General features: G+C 32.6%; 2 protein-coding genes and 1 long non-coding RNA gene across 3 annotated transcripts in view; 2 read left to right on the top strand and 1 right to left on the bottom strand.

Moving 5' to 3' along the window:
• The window catches only part of LOC109350046, a 29520-nt gene extending 13604 nt beyond the window's left edge, over window positions 1-15916 (top strand). The window contains exons 4-5 of the long non-coding RNA XR_002108063.1: window positions 805-809; window positions 15729-15916. This is a non-coding gene — a long non-coding RNA (uncharacterized LOC109350046). The remainder of the gene's footprint in view (window positions 1-804; window positions 810-15728) is intronic.
• LOC109350045 (lipid transfer protein EARLI 1-like) lies at window positions 10513-11171 on the top strand. The gene has a single exon (XM_019591163.1). It carries the CDS (start codon window positions 10592-10594, stop codon window positions 11168-11170), a length of 579 nt encoding a protein of 192 aa, XP_019446708.1. The 5' UTR covers window positions 10513-10591; the 3' UTR covers window position 11171.
• On the bottom strand, window positions 16401-16874 carry LOC109350497. Its single transcript, XM_019591728.1, has one exon. The coding sequence runs from the start codon at window positions 16872-16874 to the stop codon at window positions 16401-16403; it is 474 nt and encodes a 157-aa protein (XP_019447273.1).

Below are 21702 nucleotides of genomic sequence, written 5' to 3'. Positions count from 1 at the left end.
GTTCCCTATATTATTTGTCACAAATAAATTCATCCGAATATCATTCCAGTAAGAGCCCTGAATGGCCTCTTTTAGAATCATAGGCTCAACAATAAACAAAAAGTTAGGTTTATGAGTTAAGCAAAGGTTTTTCAGAACCAACCTTGTGTTGAGGTTACCAAGACCTCTGCAATTCAAGTAGAGAATTATCATTGGACAGAGTAAGAGTGCCCACCCCTACGGGTATAGTGAGCCCTCTTAGTGATTCCTTTCTTTCTCAACTTTTTCTTTTGCGATTTAGACATAACAGGGGAGAATTCCTCCTCTGCCTCCTCCTCCTCCTCCCTATTGTCATCAGCCCAGAGCCTGCCAACTATCTGCATATCCTTGACTGCATTTTGATTCACCAGTTCCTGAGTTTCAAGCACTATGAAGTTGTCCTCAATGTTCTGAGGCACTGAGGGGTCATAAGCTACCTCCATATTTGCACTATTCTGAGGCTCTTGCTCTGCCTCCTTCTCAGGAGTATTCTCCACTCTTTCTATCCCTTCCAGGTTTGCATCATCCCTATTATCAAACTCCAAATTGATAACTAAGTCATCAATTTTCCGGAGGTTTGGAACCTCCCCCTCATCATTGTTTATTCTTGTCTTAGGGCCTGAGTCCTCTGTTTTCCTTTTAGGAGCATTCTCTTCAACCTTCTTCTTAGCTACTCTATGACAATTACTAAGAAGGTGACCAATATTATTGCAACTAGTGCAATAAGGTGGGACATTTTCATATTCAATCCCAACAAAGAAGGCAAATCCCTCTCTCTCCACCAAGACTTGGTCATGTAAGTCCTCTCTGATGTTTATCTCCACCAACACTCGAGCATAATGCCCAAAAGACCTCTTGGAAGTTGCCTCATCCAATGAAATGGGAGTGCCTAATCCTCCTGCAATGGAAAATAAGATTTTTGGGCTCCAATATTCTTGTGGCAACCCGAATATTTTTATCCAACATTGAAAATGGGATTCTCTTTGATGACTTGGGTGGAAATCTGGTGTCCATAGTGACATCCTAAGGAAATCTTCATAAGTAATTTTAAATAATAAGTCTTAGAGTTAATTAATTATATCCAGAGTAAGGGTATTACGTGTGCACCAAATTAGCATATAATAAATTTAAATTATCATTTCAATCACTATTTTTCAAACATTGACTTATGTTAGTATGTCCATTAACTTTCGTCTGTTAACAGTAACAAAATGAATGACATGCCATGTTATTTGCACATGTAGTGTTTTAACGGTGGATTGAAATAACATTGTTTTGAATTGATTTTTTTTGAACAAAATTAAAGACACAAAATGATGTGGTTTTGTGCCTTCTTCTTTGAACAATGGTAAACAATTTTTAACTCTAAATCAGAGGTATTTATCCCCAAATAATCACCCCATTGTTTGTTAGCCAAAAAATCAATTGATAGCTGGGAAGTATATATGGAATGGTTAATGGTATAGATCTAAAGTAGCAAAGAAACCTACTTTGCATGGAACATTTTCGCCAGCACTACGTTGTGTCAAAAAAATCATTAAATTCATCTTAATTCTTAAGCTTGCTTCATGCTAAGAGTATTGTATAGTTAAATTTCTAAATCCATGATTCCAATAAAAGTTCTGCATTCTATATTGTCTTAGACCATAAAATTTCCTTTGCATTGTCTATTTACAGCATGCACTGATATACTCAATCCAACACATCATTAAGGAAGCATGTTATTCTTATCTTTCTCTATGTACAAAAATCCCTTTCCAAATTCAACAAAATGTAATAAGTTCAAACCTTTGACCACATGAAGGGATTGAGTTGGAACCTAGTTATTAGAATTCTCCCGGTCTTTGGCTTTTTCAAAATCAAAAGGAAATGGCCAAGTAAAATCCTGCTAGATCCCCTTATATACCATGCTCATATGTGAAGTAGTCAAAGCTAGAGTTTGAGGTAAAGAAATGGGGGAGAAGATTTGGAGATTAGGGTTGAAAAATTCCTTTACAATGTTCAAGGAAAGGCACAAAATAACTTTTCTTTTAAATTAGTCCAAAATGACATCTTTTTGGTATTGTGAAATCACCACGTGTGCAAATAGTTTGTTACATCACCCATTCTATTAGCATTAATAGTCGTGAGTTATGAGATGGACTAATGTGGATTATCGTTGTGAAAATTGATAATTAAAAATATAATTTAAATTTATTAGAGATTAATTTGGTTTACACGAAAAACATGGAGGGCTCAAATCGATGACCACAACACTAGTCATCTATTTTGACTCACATTTATCTTTAAAAAAAAACTAAGTGTTGAAAAGTAATGGTTTTTAAATTGTCCCTCGTCATGGATGATGGTAGAGGTAGTATGTTACTAATGACTATAATAACTTTTCAACTTGAGAAAAGATACAACACAAAAGTTACAACCTCTCCTCTAACTCCTTCCAAAATTAATTCTAATTTTTTTAATTATTTATTTATTATTAGATTAATAAAGTATTTATTATTATCTATAAAGAATAAAATTAGAAACAATATGAGTAGAGGTCTATTTTGATCCTCAAACTTTTGTCAATTTGGTCCCTGAAATGATCTCTAAAAATATCAAATGTAGATTAAACTAAACATTTTAGCATTTATATGATTCTATATAGAGACTATTTTGACTCACATTTATGATTTTTGAGTACTAGTTTGGATTTTTATTTTTAGGGATGAAATTAATCGGTCATTATTATTAAAGTTAATAAATAAAAATAAAATATGGAAGTTGAAAAAACTAAAAAGACATAAGTATATTATTCAAACATGTTTAAATATAATATTGTGAGTATATTGTTGAAACTAGCTTAAATATAACAATATAAGTATTGTATTGTGCAATCTTGTTGCTAGTATACTATATACCTTTTCTTATAAACAAAATATAATTGAAAATGCACTAGGGGTGACAACCAATAAATAACACGCACACAATCATGATTGATTGCCACTATAAAGATGTTAAATACTACATCAATGGCTCACTACATCATAATAGTAAAACAACAGCGCTTAAAATTATAATTTACAAACGCTTTTGGGACACTTTCTATGTGAGTACAGTAGTACATAAGTTTATATTTAACAACGTTTTTTAAAGTGTTGTAGAAAATAGACATTTAACCGCGCTCACTGAAGACATCGCTGTTAAATGTCTACTTTCTAAATAAGATAATATCTCTCTAAGACATTCTATCAAACACATGACAAGCATGTCCAACTCCACCACATTTAAAATAGATTTATTAAATCATCAATGACTCTAGCTACATTCAACCTTAACAGGTTCCAATTTTATAAAATAACATATGAATAATGAGACTACGCTAAAATTGATATTTAACAACGCCCATGTAACAACACTTATGTGTTGAGCGTTGTTAAATATAAGGCGGAAAAGAATTAACATCACTTATTGAAGAAAACACTGTTAAAAGTGTTATCTTTTGTTATCTTTAACATCGTTTGTTGAAGCAAGCGCTGTTAAAGGTCATATTTCATATATTTAACAACACTTTTTTAATAAGCGATATTAAAGGTGTTATCTTTAATAACACTTATTGAAGAAAACGGTGTTAAACATGTTATATTTAAGAGCTCTTATTGAAGCAAGCACTGTTAAAGGTCATGCTTCATATATTTAACGCACTTCTTCAATAAGCGTTATTAAATGTGTTATCTTTAACATAGCTTATTAAAGCAAACGCTGTTAAATGTCATACCTTTAACGCTTGTTTTAGTGAGCGATAATATTTTCAAATTCAAAAACAAAACCTCACACAATAATACATATCACTCAGTTTATTATTTCTCTTACTTTTCTTCTTTTTCTTCTCCATAACTTACTTTTTTTTCTCTTTTGTTTTTAGTTTTTCTCTTCAAGCAAGTTATCGATTTTTCTTTTCTTTTCAAACATAAGGTAAATTGTTATCTTATTTTAGCTCATTTATTTTTCTCTTCACTAATAGTGTGATCTTTATTTGTTGTGAAGTTATGCAGCTATGGTGAAGTTATCGATTTTTCTTTTCTTTTCAAACATAAGGTAAATTGTTATCTTATTTTAGCTCATTTATTTTTCTCTTCACTAATAGTGTGATATTTATTTGTTGTGAAGTTATGCAACTATGATGTTCTAGGTTTTTGGCTATGGAGAACATTGGAGGAGAAAAAATGAACAATTTCCATAAGATCTCATTACTCATATGTTATTTTATAATATTGGAATCTGTTAAGTAGTTGAAGTCATTGGTGATTTAACAAATCTATTATAAATATAGTGGAATCAGACATGTTTGTCACGTGTTTGATAGAATGTTGGGATAGATATTGTCTTATTTAGAAAGTAGATATTTAACAGCGCTTGCTTCAGTGAGCGCTGTTAAATGTCTACTTTCTACAACGCTACAAAAAGCACGGTTGAATGTAACCTTATGTATTACTACGCTCACATAGAAAGCGCTACAAAAACGCTATTAAATAACAATTTTAAGCGTTGTTGTTACACAAATTATTCATTCTTTCTCCTCCAATGTGCAACTTATGGAGAAGAAGAAAAGTAAGAGAAATAATAAATGAGTAATATGTGTATTATTGTGTGAGATTTTCTTTTTGAATTTGAAAAGATTTTCGCTCACTAAAACAAGCGTTTAGAAACGGTTATTGAAGAATTGCGGTTAAATATATGAAGAATTTTAACAATGTTTACTGCAATAAGCGACGTTAAAGATAACACATTTAACAACGCTTGTTGAAAAAAATGTTGTTAAATATATGAAATATGACATTTAACAGCGCTTTCTTCAATAAGTGTTGTTAAAGTTAACACCTTTAACAACATTTTCTTCAATAAACTCTGTTAAAGATAACACATTTAACATCGCTTATTGAAGAAGTGTTGTTAAATATATGAAATGTGACATTTAACAACACTTTCTTCAATAAGAGTTGTTAAAGATAACACTTTTAACAATGTTTTCTTCAATAAGCATTGTTAAAGATAATATATTTAACAACATTTATCGAATAAGTGCTCTTAAATATATGAAGTATGACCTTTAACAGCATCTGCTTCAATAAGCGCTGTTAAAGATAACACATTTAACAATGCTTGCTTTAATAAGCGCTGTTAATTCTCTTATGCGTTACAATTAACATCGTTCAATATATAAGCGTTGTTGAATGAGCGTTATCAAATATTAATTCTAGCATAGTGACTACTATACCAATAAGCAAAAGCAATACCATAAAACCACTACTTCAATAAAATGAAATCCAATATATAATATGGATCAAATCCATGATTTGAATATAACTAATCTTCTTATTAAAGAAAATAATATCATTCCTCATTAGCTAAATAGACCATAAAGTTGCAAGCTAAAGCATTCTCCACCACTCTCTACCTTTTGTTAATTTACAAAAAGAATCATGCAACTCCACAAAGTCAAAAGTAGAGTTTGGTATCTGTAGAGAATTTTGGAGCCATAAATAGATCACTTTCCAAACACAAGTAGCAAAATCACAAGTTAACAGAGGGTGATCTAAAGACTCAATATGATCCATAAAAAAGTATACATCATTTGGTCTCCACTCCTAATAATATTCCTCTTATGAATCTTCTCCTTTATGACCAAACTCTCTCTTAAGGCTTTCCAAATAAAACAACAAACATTAGAAGTAGCACATTTTATCTAACTTTTGACAAGGCGACTACCTCTACGAGACTAATCTGGAACCATTTGGGCCAAATACGTTGATTTTTCCGAATAACACTCATAAGCTTCCAGACCCTAGTTCCAAGTGTTAGAAATGTCCATTTTGAAAGAATAAAGACTGATCAAATCTTACAATTGATCCTCTTCCCAAGACATCAAAGGCCTCATTCGCTCTATCTTCCATATCCAAGATCTATTGTTCGAGTAATCATAATCAACAACCTAAGCCTGCTTATTCAGAGCTAATAAAAATAATATTGGTAACATGTCTTTTAACCTCTATTGACCAAACTAAACATCAATATAGAAAAAAATTGTAGTTCTGTCTCCCACCTTTTTCCACACATGCGCCTCCAACCACCCATCTTCTTAGGACAACAAATCTCCGACCAAGCAACCCAAGCAATATCATTCTCACCTCTTTTATTTCCCCTCAAAAAATTTCTTTGAAGACAAACGAGCTTTTTGATTACCTTCTTAGGAGCCTTATACAAAGACAAAAGATAAACAAGAATATTAGAAGTGACATAGTTCAGAAGAGTTGTTCTCCCTCCAAACAAAATATACTTATTCTTCTTCTTCTTCCATAGAGCAAGTCTCCTTGCCACTGCCTCAACCACATTATGCCAAGTACCAACACTCTTCGGATTTGCCCCAATCGAAATTTCAAATAAAGAAAGGGAATGTTTCCTATCTCATAGGATAGAAAATGAGCTATCACTGAAATAAAATTACATGCAACCCTTACCCCTATTAAAGAGATTTTATGAGCATTTCCTTAGACCTGAAAATAATTAAAAGTATCTAAGAAAAATTTTCACACTCTAAATGTTAGAAGAAGTTGATTTATATTATGTATCATCTACAAATTACAAATCAATCACTTCAACTCCATTGATTCCAACTTTAAATCTTGAAAAAATTCCAACACTTTTAGCCTTTGGAACCAACCTTGCAAAACCTTATGCCACCATAAGGAACAAAAAAGGAGTTATAGAATCCCCTTGCTGAATACCCTTTGAGACTGGGAATTGAGCTGAAGGGGAACCATTTATAAGGACAAACATAGTAGTTGATGAAAGGCAAACTTGTACCCACTTCCTCCAATTATCAGAAAACCAAAATCTAAACAGTATGTAATCAAGGAACTCCCAATTAATTGAATCACATACCTTCTCAAAGTCCACTTTAAACAATAAACACCACCCTTATCCTATTTGCTTAAATATACTTATACGAGTATATAGTTTTTATCCAACAATATCAATCAAGAGGGAAACTTTACTAATATTTTAGTTCCACCGCAAATAAATTTATGAAAATATATCATGTCCATTTGTATTTAAGTTGGGTTAAAACTTTTATTATCATTGATATTGTTGGTTTTTAAACACAACAAGCCTTATTCATCTCTTTATTGAGAGAATGAAGTAGATTTGTTAACAAACAATAATTGTTAGTGGTTTGGTGAAGAAAGAATATCTAGTGGTAAAATCCTCACGTGATTTTGTAAAGAGAGAATACTTTGCAATGTTGATTATAATAAAATGTTAGCCAAATGCTAAGGAGTGAATATACCTTAGGTTACCAATAAGACGTTGATCTAGTGGTATAAGGTCCTAGTAGATTTATAGGATGACCAAAAGGTCAATGATTCAATTTTTGAGAGCGATACTTGTTGGGAGGAACAACCACACCCCCAGAATGAATTAGTTCATTACTCAAAAAGGGAGGGAATATCCTTAGTAGTACATGATAAGCATACCTTAGGTTGGGGTGATGTAGGATATTGTGTTAATCTTCCTATCCCCTCTTTTTTATGTATCCCTTCATTTGATATAAATTGTGGAACTAACAAAGGGGTAATTCTTGTAAGGAAAATAAATATCCTCTTATCTTACACCATAATAATATTTTTTATTATTAATGATTGGTTTATAAATCACATATATGTCACTTTCTTAAGGATAAAATGATTTGTGGAAGGATTTGGATAGGACAATATATCATTACTCTTTTTTTAAAGATTTATTTTTAGAAAAATCATGGATAGTTAGTCTATTGACATATTAGTTATATATACATTGAATTTTTTTTCTTCTAATAATGTCATAAGAATAATGTATTTCCTCATACTTGAAGATAACTTATGTCCTATAGCTAGTGAAAGTATGACATGTTTATTGTTTTATATAATTTAGAAATATTTTTATAAAAAATAATTAAATATGATACGTCATGTGGTAGGAGGAGATAACTTATCTCTTTATATATGCTCAAATCTAATTATTTTTAAATTATCATATTGGTACATTGGAAACGATCGTTGCGCAGTGTTGACCACAAACAATCAAATAAAAAGTATAGAATAAATAGAAGAGAAGAAACAAGAGAGTTGAGTAACGAGGTTCGACCAATTGTGTCTACGTCCCCGAGAGCGCTAAGTGGCTACCAAGATATTACTAGAGAATAAGGATTACAAACTCTGGCACACCCATAGGCCCAAGTGCCTATGGGATGTTTATATTTGGTGCTTATATCTGATGCACATAAAAACAAGGGACCTGAGTCCAATATATAACATTGATATTCTACTATATTCTAATGTTAGGCAATGTGAGACTTCATATAATAACATATTTCAAACATCTCAACAGTCTCCACCTTGATTGAAATAGACAAACATCTCGCTCCTTAGGAAATCTACACAAGAATCTCCACCTTAGCGAATATATGACTCTACCTTGTTCAATGTCTAATTCTCTTTGAATTCTCCCCTACAACATAGACCTTCTGAGTATCTTTGACGATGTTACCAAGAGCCTAGCTCTCCAAACTTGTAGTGCAGCTACCCGTACCGCCATCAAATGGAACACGCCGCCTAGCCACATATTGCTAAGAAGTCTTTCAATATATTAGAAAATCAACACAAAAGTTTACCAACAATTTTCCTCTTTATTGCTCAGTCAAATTGAACCTTGGAGCTTCCTTGGAAAGCCTCAACCGTTACCACCATTGTCTACTCTGACAATCCTAGTTCAAAAGAACTATCATACTCCACCATTAGGAGTAAACCCATAGCATACACCTTGCGTCAATGCTAACTAATGTATGTGTCACATCCTTGCATCCAAGTCATTACCCATGTCACACCCCTGCTTATCTACCAATGCTCGTGTTATAATTTGCATCAAAGCCAATGCCCATGTCACACCCTACATCAAAGTCAGTCATCACCTCTATGCTTTTGTGAATATGCTAACAATTAACATCCTTCACTATGACATCCTAAACATGCCATTAGGATATTCCACTTCTCATCTCAAATGAGAACATTCTCTCAACATCTAGAGAGATATTGTCAGCACATGTCTCTAGGTCAAACACAACATAAGTCCCTATCTCCACCTTGATCCTAACCCAATACATGAACTTTTGGGGTTCTGGATCAACATATATCGCCCCCACCATAGTTTTACCATGTTTTCTTCTCTTTCAATATCATCTACTCTATCTTTGCCATTACCTTTGACGCACCTTCTCTATCCGTCATGTCTTCACCCTCTTTAGCCATTATCAGACATCTCGGTTTAGAGTCATTTACCAATTGACTTTGATACTAATTTTTAGTGCAGTCGAGGCGATCGTTACATAATGTTTGCCACAAGCAATCAAATAAAGAGCATAAAATAAATAGAAGAAAAGAAACAAGAGAATTTGGTAACGAGATTCGACCGATTATGCCTAAGTTCCTTGGAGCGCTGAATGACTACCAAAATATTACTAGAGAATAAGGATTACAAACCCTAGCACACCCATGGGCCAGAGTGTACATGAGGTATTTTTATATGGTCCTTATATGTAGTGCACATTATAACAAGGAACATGAGTCCAATATAACATTGATATTCTACTATATTCTAATGCTAGGTAATGTGAGACTTCATATAATAACATATTTCAAAGATCCCTATGAGCAAATCTTATAACACAATTTAACTATATATACATTATCTTTTAAATAATTCATAAATCATTTTAAACTAGTGCATAAAACATTTTTGCACTCTCGGGATACATAACCCTAACAACCATGAACCATTGCAAAAATTTGTCAATAATATGTTACAATTGTGCTTCGTTGCCTATCAATTTGTGATTTGTCTACGGCATTATGATCATGTTTCCTTTTGAATATGAACTATTTCTACAACAAAAGGAGATGGTATAGATATAAATTAATGTAGAATAAAATCTAAAAATAAATAAAAAAGCTTTTGATGTAAAAAATGTGTATATATACCAAAAAAGTGAAAGAAGCTTTGTTGTTATAATCATTAATTACAAAGTAATCAGACAAATCTCAAGCATTCCTTAATTCATTCTTAATCAGAAAAAAAATGACAAATCTAGCATGATCCTTACCTTTATGCCTTTTGTAATTTGGCAAACTATTCTAAGTTTCAAACTTTCATAACTATATACATAAAAATCATTTCATTTGCAAACAAGTTGACAACTAACTACACTAAAACATGCACATAATTCCAAATTTGATACATAAATTTTTCGTTTCCCCCAATATTTACATATCCGACATCCAAGTTGAGCTGCCAGCTTGTGTTGCTTTAGTTTCTACCTATGGGCTAACTCATTCACATGGCCTAAAATAAACCCATTATTTAACCTTAAAAAAACAATGAAGGCACCAACCTTTCCCTATAAATTAATTAAAACCCTACTTCTCATTCCTCTCACACAGCAAACCAAATTAGTAACTAGTAATCTAAAAGTCACTAACATTCATTTCATAATCTTTGTGAAATGGCTTCCAAGGCTGCTATTGTTCTTTCTCTCAACATCCTCTTCTTCACTCTGGTTAGCTCCACTTATGTCCCATGCCCACCACCCGCAACACCCAAACACACATCTCCCCCAACCCCTAAACACTCACCACCACCAACCCCCAAACAGTCACCACCACCAACACCCAAACACTCACCACCACCAACCCCCAAACAGTCACCACCACCAACACCCAAACACTCACCACCACCAACACCCATAAACTCACCACCACCAACACCCATAAACTCACCTGCCCCAAAGGCACCATCCACAAACCCTGCTGACCCAAAAAAGCAACCTAGTTGCCCCAAGGACACCCTTAAGTTTGGTGTGTGTGCTGATGTGTTGGGTCTGGTTAATGTGCAACTTGGGAAGTCATCAAAGGATGCATGTTGCTCACTCATTGATGGTCTTTCTAATCTTGATGCTGCTGTGTGCCTTTGCACTGCTCTTAAGGCTAATGTTCTTGGAATTAACCTTAACGTTCCTATCAACTTGAGCTTGATACTCAACTACTGTGGAAAGGATGTTCCCAAGGGATTCGAGTGCGCTTAAATAGGAACTTCATATAATATGTAGTACCTTCAATCACACTTTATTTTGCATACGAACATTTCTGTCATTGCTGATTATTATTATTGTGATTGTTGGAAGGTTACTTGCATTCCAACTTCACCTGTCTTTTGAAACTCAAGTGAAATTTCGATAAATAAAATTTTATATTTAAGTAGCTATTCGTGATTTCGTTATCTTTATTTATTTATGTATGGAAAAGGCCTATTGAATAACATTAAATCAAATCTTTTCCTCCTTTAATCAATACATTAAAAAGATAAATGTTCTTTAATTATTTTTAAGCAAGAAATTCTTGTTTGTTTGGATGGGATTTTGCAAGATATATGGTGAGAATCTTCACTTTGATCTTCGCGTGGATAAATGTATGGAAGGGTTGTTATAAATGTATAGATCACTTTTGTAAATATTCAGGATCAGTAACTAGTCGTAAGCTTGATAGACTTTGGAAGCTTTTTTGTCTTGTGGAGGAAGTATGGTTAGTTTGGATGATGAGGCATGATATTTTTTTCTCTTAGAAGTCATTCAGTTATTTTCAAAATATATACTATACTCAAATTATTTTTGGTAGAGTAAAAAGAAAGATACTCAATTACCCTCTATTTCAACAAACCCAAAATGTTAATTAGAATGGGTTTTTAAAATGAATGGTCTTTTATATTAAAAATCCAATCCAAACCTACCCAGATGGAATGATTAGTTTAGATCATCCTAAGAAGGCATATTGCATTTAATTTCTATATATATATTTTGATACATATAGAGAGATAAATATATAATTTCTTTATTTCTAATGATATTGATTTAATTCAAAATTCTTTAGATGACCCTAAGAAGGCATATAGCTATTGCATGCCTTAGTTGTCTCAGACAGATTGTAGTTTATAATATCAAACATAAATCCAATAACAGAAATAATAATAAATATTAATAATTTTTTTATAAATAAATAACAGTAATAAAATGATCAAAAAATACATTTAATATAGTTAATCATTAATAAACTTTTTTATGATTTTAGCAACTAATAAATATTCTCTCTTTAAGATGATTAAAAAAAACTTGTTACATAGTAACAGTTAGTATAATGAGATAATTTTTTAAGCATTAATCAAAGATGGAGGAGGGTTGCATAAACGCTTCTCGTCCTTAACTCATATTGGAACGGTCGCGCTACGTCGCTTCTTTTCACTCGATTAATTCCTAAAATCAACAAAAAAACCTTTTTTCAATTAAATTAACAGTTAATAAAAAAACATGTTCACTAATAAGTAAATATCAAAATCAATACTTTTCACAAAAAATAAAATTTACTAACCATATAAAGGATGGAGGAAATATCATATCTGAGAGCTTCTTTTTCTCAACTCATCCTTTCGGACGGTTACGCTATACTGCTTCTTTCCTAAATTACATCGTTAAACCAACCCAAAAAAATTCTATCAAAGAACTGCGTAATCTTGATTATCTTTATAGGGATACTTACGTAAGAGTTAAGTTCTATATTTAAGCAGCTATTCATGATTTCCTTCTCTTTATTTAATTATTGAAAATGGCTATTGAATAACATTAAATCAAATTTTTTCCTCCTTTAATTCAATACATTAAAAAGATAAAAATTCTTTAATTAGTTTCAAGCAAGAAGTTCTTGATTTTAGGACTTTGGGATTTTGCAAGATGGTGAGAGTCTTCTCCTTGAATTTCGCGTGGATAAATGTATGGAAGGGTTGTTAAAGATGTTTTGGTTTCAATGTTGTTTTATCATATATATATATATATATATATATATATATATTTATATATATAAGAGGTTAATCTAGTGGTGTAAGGTCCCGCTCGATCTACTGGATGACCAAAAGGTCAAGCCATGAAAGACTTTAGTGATCCATACTTTATATCATTCTTGATTAATCATGAGATAATACCAAAATTGACTACTACTTGTTTTTTGCATGTTTATGAGAGACATTCATTATCAAACACTTAAGAGTTCACACTTCTTGATTTATTGGCATATGAATTGTCTAAATAATAGAGTTTCAAATGGATTATGTAGCTAGGAGTGACTTACATGAATTAGATATTATACTCTAATTTGAGCTTGAAATTCCTTAGTGCACTTGTCTAATTGTGTGAACATATTCTTTGAATGTATGTCATGATAATTGATGTGTAAGTCCTACTTGAAAATCCAAAAATGTTTTAAAAAAAACTCAGCTTGGACTCTTGTTTGAGGACAAACAAGGTTCTAAGTTCGGATGAGTTATTAAGTGTCAAATTGATCATATTTTATACACTCTTTTTACAACACTTTAACTACTTAATCAACTCAAATGAATGAAATTATACTAATAAATGACTAAAACTTGATTAAATGGACAAGTCTCACCTCAAAGAATTATGGGAAAAAAGCAAGTGTTTGAACAAAAACAAGAATTCATCCATAACATGTCCGAGTAAAATTGTGATAACTCATTCATTCACCATTGGATCGAGCTGAATTTTGGATATGTTGTTCCTAATTAATGGATCTTCAATATGAACTGTTGGTCATTTGAAATAAGCAAAACTCGTTGTGCTGAACATAGTTTTCCACGCTCAATACAAACAACAAAACATTTGCTATTGCTACGCCCATCGTAAGTTGGTGCATTGAAATGTCTTGAAAAGCCAGCTTGAGGTACGCTGAGCGCATAGGACAACACTAGAACACTATTTAAGGACTTCCAACTCAAACCATTTGATACACACTTTGTAATCTTGATTTGTAATACTTCTTTTATTAGTTTCTAAGGTATTTTGACTCAGTTTAGTCATGGGATCAAGGTGTTAGTATTAGATGAATTAATCTTTGCTCATTTGTGTGTGGTTCTACCACCCTATGGGTTGTGTTTTATCGCTATCTTACTTACACCTTGTAAACATGAGTAGCTAAAACCCTTGTTGGGATTGAATACAACATGAGCTTGATGTATACACTGTGATTCACCATTTATTCATGAAGTTTTGATTATATTTGAGTTGTTTATTCACTTTGTAGTTGTTTTAAGTATGATCATCTTATTGCATGATAACAGAATAAGTTGTTTTGGTTCTTCCTTACATTATTTTGAACTTGCATAAGTCAACAAGTAGTATATTTGCTAGACATGGACTTGTATTATTTGACATATCATGCATTTCAATTTTTAGTATATAGATATAAAACTAATATTGTGTTTTTATAACTCTTAAACTAAATAGTATGTGTTACTAGACATAGAGATGTACTTGAAGGTTCATAAATCTGAATTTTATCATTGAAGTTATTAGACATAGATCTACCTATGATAAGTACTACCATAGACCAAGGCATTGGCGGCTAGTACAAATGAGGTGTTACATTTTAACTCAACTTGCATGCATGAACTACTAAACATAGAGGTATGAGTTTGCAAGTCATATTTTCTAATCTTATGAATTAGAATTGCTAGGTATAGAGCTTTGTTGCATAAGTTGCTAAATTGACTAAGATATTTGCTTTTAGTAATATTGAGGTCATTGAATGGAACAATCTTCATTATTTAATGAATTTACCTTAAGAATCAGGTGTATACAAATAGTAAGTATGAAGTTCAATACTTTCTCATTATATCATATTATTATATTTTGATTCAATTGTGTTAATAAACCAACCAAAAACCATTTTCAAAACCAACTTAGAATATCAATTTTTAATTAAAAGGCTAATATCTAGTAAGTCCTTGTGGATTCAACAATCCCTTACTTTATACTTTTTTGTGACACCGAGAAAATTGTGTACTCCTTTTTGCCTGTTAGCAATTGTAAATAGCAGAGTAAGACTTGTGCCAAACTCATGTAAAGAGAAAACATGAGACAACCACTCTCAAATGCTACGATCAAAATTATACATTATAATTTGATCAGATAATAGGAATTGGTAAATTAATGAGTAGCTCACATATCAAACCAAGATAAAAAGAAAAATGAGTCAATCATCCATTCTCATACAAGTTAAATAATTCAAATTGTTTTCATTAAGCATTATCTTATGACCCAATAACTCAGTTTCTCATGTATATGAGCTTGCTGTTTTAAAAGAAATGTTGGAAGTTCTAGAATATCATTTAGCTAGCAAAAATGTGATCTATTTAGCTTGCATGGAAGAATATATACCATCTTCCACTCACTCAAGTTGATATGCAACAAATTGTAGGAAGATATTATTTGTTTACATCTTTTTTTCTTTCAACTAGCTCACAATTTAATATGAATAAAATCAGAACAATAAGAGTAACAAAAAAAGACATGAAATTGCGTTCTTACCACAATGCTTACTACTATTCAAGTAGAAGTATTTCTTAGTGGTTAAACAAAAACCAAAGCAATTACAACTTAACAAAACCAGACAAACATGTCACAATAGAAAGTGGCAACCTGAAATGTGAAATTGAGAATCACATGTACTTTCAACTCAAGAATCAAAAGCAATCCTCCTTGTCTTCTTCAATCACAAGTACAATATCACGATTAATGTTAGCCCCTTGAGTTCTTGCTATTCCATGCAAGTAAGCCTCCAAACTATGCCAGCTATTTATATCCCTAGGCAACTTCAAGTACCCATAATTCTGGGGATTAATCATCAATCCCTCACCAACGATAAAATATCCAAGAGGAGGATAATTTGGAACAACATCTAACACATTTTCAACATGATTGATTCTCATATCATTGTATTCAGCAACTAACCTCTTGAAGTTGATGACACTAACACCTAGACTGGCAAACACAAAGACTGACATTGGGGAATCCTTTATGTAACCATTTGCAGCAATGTCCACTGCATTAAGAGTTGCTACTGCAACTCCTAAACTGAGACCAGTTACATTTAAGCTTAGTTTTTCACTCTTATATAACTCCACCAACCTTTGCACCTCACTTGTCACCACCAACTAAACAAACCAATAACTCAAGCATTAGCAGTGCAAATAAAGGAGATAAGAAACTGCTAATGGATCTGAGATAAGAAAATGCTAGCCACCCATAAGACTCCCTCGAATAAAGCTTGATTCCTAGCAGCAACATATGCAAACAAGAGAAGGAAAACAACATCAAAAATCATCAAAAACAACAAATTGAAAAGATGGCCAAGTAGAAAAACCAAAACAGCAAAAAAAACAAGGTAAACAAGCCAAAAGATAACCACACCAAACTACCATTGATTGAATCTATAGTTAGGTAAGCCCAACCGATCTCTAAAGAAGTCCTGCCTAATAGAAGCCGGAATGAGATCCCACCAAGTAAAAGATTTCGAAGAGACGCCAAAGGCTGCTAAGGAATCAACACAAGAGTTCCATTCACGAAAGATGTGAGTAACCTTAAGATTCATATCCCTGATAAGCAATGAGCAATTCCTCCATTTGTTAGTGAGCTTCCAAGGCATTCTAACTTTCCCAGACATAGCTTGCATAACTAACGCGAAGTCATATTCCAACCAAAGAGTTCTCCAGCCTCTATTATGAGCGATTTCAGTAGCCGATAAAGTCATGCAGACTTCAGCATGAAAAGAACTTTCAATGCCATAGTAGTCAGGAAAACAACCCAACATTGCCGCACTTCTATGTCTAAAGATACCCCCACCACCAACTAAACCTAGAGCCCCTTTAGCAGCACCATCGGTATTCATTTTTATCCAACCCACATAAGGAGGCTTCTAGATGACCTGGTAAATAGAGGGAGCTTTACGAGGTTGGATATCGACCTTAAAAGCCTTGAGAAGAGAGAACTCAACTATGGAAGAGCTGTCGTAGTGCTTAGAAAGGTTACCCGACAAAGAAGTAGCATCTTTAATCAAGCTAATGGCAGAGTTCTTAGATATGTATTTGTTCTAAAACCTGATCTTGTTTCTACAGCGCCAAATTGTTTCAATAGTGTACATAATAGCAGCAATCAACATGTCTCTAGATTGCCAACTCCAACTTTTGTTGCACACCAAGAAAACACTATTAACAAAAGACGTATCAAGAGGCAAATTAATGACAATGCTTAACCAGTCCCATAATTGAAGAGAAAAAGTACAATTGAAGAATAAATGGCTCGGAGACTCAAAGTCCTTAACGAAAAGACTACAAACATAAACCATAGTTATTCCTCTTTTTTGCATGTTGTCATAAGTGGGATGTCTATTATGAGATAATCTCCAGACAATGAAAGTTTTAGATGGGGGATATTGGTAGACCAAATCATTTTGAATAAGGAAAGTTGTTGGCCGAGAATGGATATATGATTAATGACATCTTTGAGGGAGACGTTCCCATTCGCATAGTGATGCCAAAAAAGTTGGTCCTCCATTATATCTTTAGGCACAATCATCTTGCTGATATCAATGGATAAGTCAGGGAAACAATAAAAAATGATTGAGGAAGAAACCATTGTCTGTGTCTGATGAAATCAACAACATTGTCTTTCTGAGAAATTTGGACATTAAAAGGGATATGGAGAGAGTCAGCTATGGTGCTACCAAGTCAGTTATCCCTCCAAAAATTAATTTTTCTACCATCACCAATAATCCAAATTGTGTTATTAAGAACAACCCTCAACTTCAATTTTATAACCAAACCAGATATAGGAGTTGTGATGTCTATGGATTGGCATTTTGTTGGAAATAAACCTATCCCTACAAAAGTTAGCCCGATCTAGATGAGAAGACATCAACTCCCAAGCCAACTTCAGGATAGCCGCATAATTAATCTTTTTAATAGACGTGATTCCAAGGCCCCCTTCCGAAGAAGGAGAGCAAACACGATTCTAGGCTACTGTGACCATTTTCCTCTTAGAAATGTCACAGACCAAATGAAGTTCCTAATGCATTTGTTGATGTACTTCAAAAGTTGGCTCGACCAGGTATAGACATGGAAGTTGTAAAGAAGCATGTTGTGAACAACCGATTTGACAAGTTCCACTCTGCCCATTAAGATAACAATGAGCCTTTTCAAGCAGCTATTTTATGGACAATCCTGTCAGCAATAGGTTGAAGGTGAATCTTTCTAGGTTTTCCTTTGAAGATAGGAACCCTTAGGTAAGAGAACGACATGCTACCTTAGGAGAAACCAAGGGTAGAGGAAATGGACAAAGATATAGAGGAAGTGATTTTTTCCAGCATAGAACTTACATTTACTAGCATTAAGAAGTTGGCCCGAGACTTGACTATAATCATGAAGAAGCTTCATAAGGGAAGAAAGGTGGTACTTATGACCATTTCAAAAGATAAGAATATCATTCGCATAAAGAACATGACTAGGAGTAATAGTCTTACTTGGGCCCACAATCATCTTCATTTTACCCTCAACAACCAGTTTAGAAATGCCACTACTAAGGACATCTTCTGCCATACAAAAAATGAGAGGAGAGAGATGATCACCTTGTCGAACCCCTCTCTTGCACTGAAAGAAACCAACACTCTTACTGTTTACCACCATAGAAAGTTTAGCAGAATTCAGAATGACTTTAATCCAACTTCTGAATTTGTCATTAAAGCCAAAAGCTTTGAGACAATCGATAAAAAAGGTCCAATCCAACGTATGAAAAGCCTTTTTAATGTCCAGCTTTAAAGTGAGATTCCCACCAAAGGTCTTAAGGTCCAAAATGTTAATAGCTTCAAAAATCGTGCAAATGCAACCTTTGATTTGTGTATCTTTGATGAAACCTCTTTGTTGATGAGAGATGATTCTAGGGGCAATAGAAGCTAACCTATCAGCCAGGATTTTCGTGATGATTTTGAACTTAAAGTTAGCTAAAGCAATAGGCCTAAAGTCCATGATTTTATCGACACTATGGAGTTTAGGAATCAAAATAATATTGTTAGAGTTGAAGTTTGGGAGGATCCATCCCTGAATGAAAAATTGGACCACTGTCCTACAGAAATTATCACCAACATCGTCCCAGAAAGCTTGAAAGAAACAACCACTAAAGCCATCCTGACCCGGGGAGCCATCCCCATTTAGAGCAATTCTAGTTGGATTCTGATTCTTGCAATTATGTTACTCATTTGTCTTGATTTTATTTCTGGTAAACTTATTTTTGAAAATATTGTAACCCTCACTCAAATTTAATAATATTAATGTTTTTCAAGAAAACATGTTATAGTCAAAATGATATAATAGTGGACAATAGGAGTTCATTCCGATCAATTAAAGAATTTATATGTAAAATAATCAATTAAATATATACTTCAAATTATTTTAATTAACTATTGAGTAGGACAAATACCAAAGTCAGGTACAGAGAAAAATGAGAGGAACACTATCATACACGATGTTGCGGCCAAAATTGTATAAGAGTAGGTGATTAGAAAATTCTGCATAAAAAATCAATTAAAGAATTCAATTTTTCATAAATTACTATATATGTCGTTGCAATTAGAGTACAAATTCACAAATCAAAATCACACACATATCATAATCTTGAAAATTATCACTTGCCATATGTCCAAATAAGCTATATCCATAAGATTGAAATTAATCTGAACCGATCTAATTCTCATTGTCCACCGAAATTAGTGATGCCAATGTTGTAGTCTGGTATATTCCTCTCATTGCGCCAGAATAATAAAACAACTACACTTGAAATTATCGTTCACTGCGCCTATTTGAACATAGTAGAATTTATAGGGTTAAATTCAACAATGTTTTTGAAGCACGGTAGAAAGTAAACATTTATGCCGAGTTCCACCACATTTACAAGGGATTTGACAATGGAAACATCATTCTGAAAACCCAATTCATAAACCATTGCATGAACTTGTATCCCTTAGTTCAAATTCATTATGCTACAAGATTATATGCAGTAATAAAAGGGACGAAGGTGATGAAGATGTAGATGATAAATCAATGAAGTTCTTCTCTCCCTTAACTAAAGAAATAAGAGGACAAAAAGATATATTTCATATTTAATATAATAAGAAACAAATCAAAATTTATATTGAAAATATGGACGGAAAATAATAGCCAAATATAAGAAATACAAACCGAGAATACAAAGTATTATAAATCACCAACAACTCTACCTAGATTCAACCTTGACAATTCCTATATTATAAAATAAGTAGTTAACAGAGATGTAAATGCTAGCAACAAGAGTCAATCAAAGAGAAATAAATGATGTAAAATAAGATAATGATTCACCTTATGCTCGACGTGAGAAACCAAAAGCTAATAATTTGCGTGAAGAGAGAAACTAAGAGAAGAAGAGTAAGAGAAATAGAATACTAAATGATATGAGTATTATTGTGTGTGAGGTTTTGTTTTTAAATCTACAAAGATTCGCGCTCATTAAAACAAACGTTGTTTGAATGTATGATTTTTAACAACACTCATTAAAGCAAACACTGTTAAATGTGTAATTTTAACAGCACTCATCATAATGAGCGATGTTAATATACCACATTTAACAACACTCATTTAAGCAAACAATGTTGAATAGATTCAAATCAACAGTGCTTTCTTAAAAGAGCGTTGTTGAATATCAAAATTCGTTAAAATTATTTAGTTGTCATATTATGTTCAACTTTTGAGAATGAAATAGCAAATAACATAATTTACTCATCAAATATGAGTTTTTGTTGTGCCAGATTACCCACCTTAATATTCTATTTTAATAATATTGGTTGGTGATTTATAATTTTTTTTGAAGTAATAACTAATTGCTTTTTTTGTATATGTATGACCAAGTTACGTTATATATGAAAAAGTAGCATATGAGTTTCTTTTTAACAATTTGGATTACTTTCGTGTAATATTTACTCCATTTGCATCTTTCAAAATAAAATTAAATAATTCCATAAATACATATTATGGAATAACGACTTTTAACAGCGCTCATTAAATCAATCAATGTTAAATGTGTAACTTTTAACAGCGCTCATTGTAATGAGCGTTGTTGATATGTCACCTTTAACGGCACTCATTTAAGCAAACGTTGTTGAATAGATTTAAATCAACAACGCTTGCTTAAAAGAATGTTGTTGAATATCTTAGGCATGCATACAACAACGCTCGTTGAAGCAAGCATTGTTGAAGCTATATCGGCCTATCAAATTTAATAGTGCTTGCTTAAAAGAGAGCTATTAATTATCTTCCATCATGTATTTAAGAGGTTGTGCTTGTAAGAACATGATTGCAACTAAGAGGGGGGTGAATTAGTTGAGTTAAAATTATTGTAACTTTTTATGCAAAATGTAAGAGTTAATGTCAAACGAATAATATTGCAGAAAATAAACAAGTATAAATTAAAGAAGAAAGGGAAAGGAGAGTACACAAGTATTTTATACTGGTTCATCTTCTTGTTCACCGAAGGCTACGTCCAGTACTCTTACAATACAAGAGATTTTTCACTAAATATTATGAGTAGTAATTACAAAGTCTCAACTCGAGATTTCTAAGTACCTTACCCACTCACTAATATTTATAGCCTTGGAAAACACTTTTCCAAGTTACTCTATCCCATTTCTATTCACA

This window comes from Lupinus angustifolius, chromosome LG06, assembly GCF_001865875.1.
Source record: "Lupinus angustifolius cultivar Tanjil chromosome LG06, LupAngTanjil_v1.0, whole genome shotgun sequence".
In the NCBI taxonomy this organism is placed as follows: domain Eukaryota; kingdom Viridiplantae; phylum Streptophyta; class Magnoliopsida; order Fabales; family Fabaceae; genus Lupinus; species Lupinus angustifolius.
This window is presented reverse-complemented; position numbering and strand designations above follow the sequence as displayed.

What these genes read in the sequence shown, in the direction of transcription:
- LOC109350045 (XM_019591163.1), top strand. Translation starts at nt 10,592, where the DNA reads ATGGCTTCCAAGGCTGCTATTGTTCTTTCTCTCAACATCCTCTTCTTC.
- LOC109350497 (XM_019591728.1), bottom strand. Translation starts at nt 16,874, where the DNA reads ATGAATACCGATGGTGCTGCTAAAGGGGCTCTAGGTTTAGTTGGTGGT.